The sequence below is a fragment of the Vicia villosa genome, linkage group LG3, assembly GCF_029867415.1.
Source record: "Vicia villosa cultivar HV-30 ecotype Madison, WI linkage group LG3, Vvil1.0, whole genome shotgun sequence".
Taxonomy (NCBI): domain Eukaryota; kingdom Viridiplantae; phylum Streptophyta; class Magnoliopsida; order Fabales; family Fabaceae; genus Vicia; species Vicia villosa.
The window spans coordinates 98,994,585-99,000,698 of record NC_081182.1 but is presented as its reverse complement, the minus strand read 5'-3'; the positions used below and the strand labels follow the sequence as shown (position 1 = coordinate 99,000,698).

The 6,114-nt window shown below is 50.3% G+C and overlaps 1 protein-coding gene across 1 annotated transcript; it reads right to left on the bottom strand.

The window, feature by feature from the left end:
* Positions 1-3,641: 3,641 nt before the first annotated feature.
* On the bottom strand, positions 3,642-5,306 carry LOC131658640 (uncharacterized). The gene has a single exon (XM_058927910.1). The coding sequence runs from the start codon at positions 5,304-5,306 to the stop codon at positions 3,642-3,644; it is 1,665 nt and encodes a 554-aa protein (XP_058783893.1).
* Between the last annotated feature and the right edge of the window lie 808 nt (positions 5,307-6,114).

The following is a 6,114-nucleotide window of genomic DNA, read 5'->3' as shown; positions in this document are numbered from 1 at the left end:
ATTCTTGATGAATTTTCTTGATTTTCTTTGGTCAAATGACTTCAATAATCATATGTTGATGGTATTTATCCTTAAAAGTCATGGTTTGACATAAAATCCTAAAAGTCAAAGATGATCTTGTACAATTGACTTTTTTCAAATGGAGTGAAATCTTGGACTTTTGTGATGAATCAAGCTCTCTTCCTCAAATGAGTGATGTGAATGGATTATATTGAGGTAATAGAATTTCTTGAGCCATGTTTTGATTTGTGGACCCATGTCCTGATTAAAAGTCAACTGTCCAGGTGAATTAGGTCTGAAACCCTAATTGTTGACCTGATGAAATTGATGATTGTAGATCTTGAGTTGAAGTACAATACCTAGTGGATATTGTTATATGGATCATTTGAAGATGATTGAATCCTTTGAGTGATGCCCTGGAGATTTTTAGGGTTTCCCAAATGTGGTCCCTGATTTTAGTCCTTGAGGGGCTCAAAACCCTAGTTTGGTGTTCTGAGTAAAACCTGAGCCCTGATGACTGATGTCTAATCATCATAGGTTAATAAATGAATCATTTGAGTCCTATGATTGTATTAGAGATTAAATTTTATATTGATTGGTCCTTTGCCTGAACTCTCTTGTCCTTGAGCACCCTCGATTGAGTACCAGATAAACAAGTGACTGCTCTGGGTACCTCTCTTGAAATATCTGGAGATGTGACATCTCAGGGGGGTCAAAATTAGAGTATGACAGGGGGTGGTCCGGTAGGCCCAGAGGACGCTGTGTAGCTCCTCGACCCATCCCTTTTTGATTTCGTCCAGTCTTCTTTTAATGCCCCTCAGAATTACTCTGTTAGCGGCCTCGGCTTGCCCGTTTGTCTTGGGGTGTTCGACTGAAGCGAAATGTTTCTTAGTCCCTAACTTCGTAACGAATTCTTGAAAACGCCCGTCGGTGAACTGGGTGCCGTTGTCAATGATGATGGCTAGGGGTACTCCGAAGCGGGCGAGGATGTTTCTTCTGTAGAAACGTAGTACGTTCAGAGATGTGATTTTGGCCAATGGTTCGGCTTCGATCCATTTGGTGAAGTAGTCGACCGCGACTATAAGGTATTTGTTCTGATTGCTCTCGGTCACAAATGGGCCAAGGAGGTCCATGCCCCACCACGCGAACGGCTAGGGAGATGACAAAGACTCGAGTTCGTTGGGGGGCGCGAGGTGCATGTCCCCAAAGCCTTGGCACTTGTCACATTTCTTTACGTATTCTTTTGCGTCGTGCTGCATGGTGGGCCAATAGTATCCAGCTCGGAGTGCTTTCCTGACGAGGGATCTTCCTCCTAGGTGTTGGGAGTTGATTCCTTCGTGTATCTCTCAGAGTATGTGGGGGGTTGTGCCTTCGTCGACGCATTTGAAGAGGGGTATGGAGAACCCTCGTCGGTAGAGTCAGTCCTCGACTAGGACGTATGAGCAAGCTCTTCTCCTAATCACGGAGGCTTCTTTAGGGTCGCTCGGCAGGAGATCGTTCGTGAGATATTTGTACACGGGGGTCATCCAGCAAGACGCGTCTCCGATCGCGCTGGCGAGCGTTAGCCTGGCCGGAGGTTCGGTGATGGGTTTGGGCAGTATCTCCTGGATCACAGACTTATTGCCCCCTTTCTTCCTCGTGCTGGCAAGTTTCGATAGAACGTCCGCCCGAGAATTATGTTCCCTCGGGATATGTTTTACTTTGGTGCTTTTGAACCGGGCCATCTTTTCACGCACGAGGTTCAGGTATTCGGCGAGATGGTCGCTTTTGACTTGGTATTCTCCCGAGATGTGTGAAGCTACCAATTGGGAATCGGTGAACACTTCGATCTCCTCGGCGTCTAGATCGTTTGCGAGACGTAGCCCTGCGAGTAGCGCTTCGTATTCCGCTTGGTTGTTAGAGGTCGGGAAAGAGAGCGATCGCAATACTTCTATCAGCGTTCCTTCTCCGTTTTCTAAAATGATGCATGCTCTGCTTCCGGATGAGCTGGAAGCCCCATCTATGTACAAGGTCCATTTCCGAGTGCTGCATGTCGTCGTGTCTGGGAAGGCCATTTCGGCTACGAAGTCCGCTAGGACCTGTGCTTTCAGTGCCTTTCTTCCCTCGTACTTTATGTCGAATTCTGAGAGTTCTAGGGACCAGCGGAGCATCCTTCCGACCATATCGGGGCGACTTAGCAGCTTATTCATGGGTTGTTCAGTGCACACGACTACGGTGTGTGCCAAGAAGTAGTGCCTCAGCCTCTTGGCTGCTGTAATCAGGGCAAGGGCGACTTTCTCGATCTGCTGGTACCTGATTTCTGGGCCTTGGAGCGCTTTGCTCGTAAAATAAATGGGCCTTAAGCCTTCTGGGGTTTCTCTGATGAGAGCAGCGTTGACTGCCTCGGTTGCGACAGCAAGGTAGAGATAGAGTATTTCCCCGGTTTCAGGCCTCGAGAGCACGGGTGGCATGAGAGGGCTTGTTTGAGATGAGACAGGGCGCGCTCGCATTCGTCCGTCCATTCGAAAGTTGTCTCCTTTCGGAGGAGTTTGAAAAGTGGGAGGGCATGCTGGGCCGACTTGGCTACGAATTTGGATAGTGATGTGAGCATGCCGTTTAGGGATTGGATGGATTTCTTGGAGTTTGGCGATGGGAACTCTGAAAAGGCTCTGCATTTGTCCGGATTCGCCTCGATCCCTCATTCCGTTAGGTAAAAACCGAGGAATTTTCCTGCTCGGACTCCGAAGGTACATTTTTCGGGGTTAAACTCATCTTGCACTTCCGGGCTTGTTCGAAGACCTGTTTGAGGTGGGCGGCATGATCGGTCTCCTCTTGGGACTTGACGATCATGTCGTCTATGTAGACTTCGAGCATATCACCGATCTCCGCCTGGAATACTTTGTTCATCATTCGTTGGTATGTAGCTCCGACGTTTTTTCAGACCGAATGGCATTACGTTATAATAGTAGTTGCCCGACTCGATCATGAAAGCCGTGTATTTTTTGTCCGTTTTAGACATGGGTATTTGGTTGTACCCAGAATACGCGTCCATAAATGATAAAAGTTTCAAACCTGCGGAATTATCGACTAATTTATCTATGTTAGGAAGAGGGTAAGCGTCTTTAGGGCAAGCCCTATTGAGGTCGTTATAGTCAATGCACATGCACCATTTTCCATTAGACTTCTTTAAAAGTACAACATTGGAGAGCCAAGTAGTGTACTTGGCTTCCGATATGAATTTAGCCTCTAAGAGGTCCCTAACAGCTAGTTCGGTCGCAGCCGTTTTCTCTGGGGATTGCTTTCTTCTCCTTTGGGAGACGGCTTTGCACGCGAGATCGATCGTCAGGTTATGGCATGCTACTTCTGGATCGAGGTCGGGCATCTCGGCCGCGCTCCATGCGAAGAGGTCGGCGTTCTCCCTGAGGCAGGCCTTGAGTTGCCTTCTGGCTAGTTCGGGCAACTCCTTAACTCCTCTAGGTCGGATCGTCGCCGAGGGCTATCAGCTCGAAGTCCCTGTCGGGGATTGGACGGAGACCTTCCTCTGGTGTCTTCGCATCTGCTTTTCTTTTAGATTCTTTATGGAAGCGGCTATCTAGGTCGATGGTGTCAATGCGGGGCATAGATTTGGTGGGCTCGGGACCCGCGTTGGATGCTGCTTTGTCCTAGGAGGCAACTTTTATAGAGCTGAGGCCTTTGGCGGAGGCTTCGAAACACCTCCTAGCCACTTTGATGTCGCCGTTGAGCATTGCAACTTGTCCTTTGGCTGTGTAGTACTTGAGCTTGAGATGCACAGTTGAGGGGACTGCGATTAGCTCGGCCAGCGTCGGGCGTCCCAAGATGCATTGGTGGATCGAAGGGCAATCAATGACTAGGAACTGGACTTTGACGGCCCTTGCGATTTCCGCCGACCCGATCGAAACGATAAGCTCAACGAACCCCCATGGTTTTGTTACGGTGCCGTTGAAACCTTGTAGGTCAGATCCTACGTAGGGGGTGACGTGGCTGTCGTTCAGTCGCAGCGTCTTGAATAACTGGGAGTACATGATGTCCACCGAACTCCTTTGATCGACCAAAATGCGGCGCACGTCAAAGTTGGCCATTCGGGCCCAGATAAGGAGGGGGATGGTCGCGTTGGACGCTCCGCCGGGCAGTTCCTCTTTGTAGAAAGATATGGAGGATGAGCCGCCTTTGGCCAGGTCAAGAGTAGCGGCTTTGCTTGAACTTGCTGAAATTAGTTCGTCGAATTTCCGTTTAACGGATCCGACGGTGAGTTTGCTGAATCCCCCTCCGGATATGACCATGGCGGAAGGGAAAATTTCCCATGGGCTGTGAGGAGAAGGGGTGGAAGACACCCTGGCCCAATCCGGGAGGTAAAAGTCCTCCGGTCTGGTGATACTCATGGCGACTTGCATGGCGGGCGTGTCTTTCGCTGGCTTTTCCTCGGTGACTGGCTTGGCCTCTTTGGCGGCCTCTTGCTTCTTTGCATATTGCTTCAGGTGTCCTTCTCGGATTAATATTTCTATTGCGTCTTTCAGGTGGATGCAGTCTTCCGTGTTATGCCCGTGGCCTTTATGGAACTGGCAGAACTTTGATTTGTCTACGTTTGGCCGCGCAGGCATGGACTTCGGGAAGTGGACTTCGCCCGTTTGGAATTCTGCGTTCGCGCACTCATTCAAAATGTGTTCCCTGGATGCATTCACCGGGGTGTATTCCCGAAACTTTCCTGCTAGTGCCTTGTAGTCTTTCAGATCCCGACCTTTATCTTCTTTCTTCTTATCAGTTCCTCGGCGAGAGTCGTCCTGACGAGCACCTTTAGTGTTCTCTTCCTGTCTTGAGTTGCGGACTGCGTGAACCGCCTCCTTCTCATCGTATTGTATGTATGCTTGAGCCTTGAGGAAGAATTCGTCCAAAGTGGCAGGCGTTTCGATCCCGACGGCTTTGGCGAAGTCTGAGCGTGGTCGGATGCCTCGCTCGAGTAGGAACTTCTTCGTATGGGCTGCCGTGGACACTTGCACGGCCTCTTTGATGAACCTTTCTATGTAGGCCCGGAGGGATTCGTCTTTTCCTTGGATGATGGCCTCTAAGGATGCTTCTGATTTTGGATGTCTTCGGGAGGCCGTGAAGTGCCTGGAGAAGAGTTTTCCGAGCACTATGCATGAAGTAATGGATTCATCGGGAAAACTTTTGTACCACGTCATGGCTCCTTTGCGCAGGGTGGTCGGGAATAGACGACACTTGATTGCACCGGGCACCCCTCTGTTGTCTAGGAAGGCGTCGATGTTTTCTATGTGTTCGTTTGGGTCGGTGGTCCCGTCGTATGTGCCCATCGGCGGGGTTTTTTCAAGACTGGCCGGCAGGGGTGCTTCCAAGATTGCGTGGGACAGAGGGCCCCAACGCTCCTCTTCTTCGTTGCTGGTGGAACGAGTGGAGGACCGGCTGCGACTCCGCCTGTGTCGCCTACGGTTATCGTCGTTGCTTCGTAGGAGGTGATCTGGATCTTCTTTTTGGTCGAGGGGAATATGATCGGTGTCGGGAGCGGTGATCGTTTGACCCTTTCTTGGAAATGGGGCCCGCGTTCTCCCTGGGGGAGGGTGAACGAGGGCGTTTCTTGGGAGCTATGTCACGTTGGGAGTGAGGTTTGTGGCCGGGGGGAGTCTTCGAGCGGCGCTTCGGCTCAAGTTCCCCGATCCTGTCGTTCTATTGCTGAATGAGTGTGTTTGTCTGCGCAAGGGCGGCCAGAACGGCTGTTATGGTCTGGTTCTGGGGAGCTTGACCCTTGGAAGAGAAAGGATTTTCCAGAACCTCTTCGTGGTTGTCCTTGCCACTGGCGTCCCCGAGATGATGGAGGGTATCATCTTGGAAATCCTTCGGGGAAGGAGACGATGTGATGCCGTCCCGAGGGACGGTGTTTCTGGATGGAGGAATGACGACGGAGATGTCGTTCTTGTTAAGTAATGTAGCGTCCAGAGAAGAGGAGTCTTCGTTATTGCCAGCCATGGTTAATTGGTTGAGTTAGAGCTTTGGTTTCTGATTTCTTGCAGGAGGCAAGAACAGATCAAGAAAGTGCAAGAAGAGAAACGAGGAAGCTGGAGTTTCCCACAGACGGCGCCACTGATCTTATCGAGCAGATCAGAT

Bases quoted from the DNA above. Each gene is read 5' to 3' on its own strand.
- LOC131658640 (XM_058927910.1), bottom strand. From the start codon at position 5,306: ATGGGCACATACGACGGGACCACCGACCCAAACGAACACATAGAAAAC.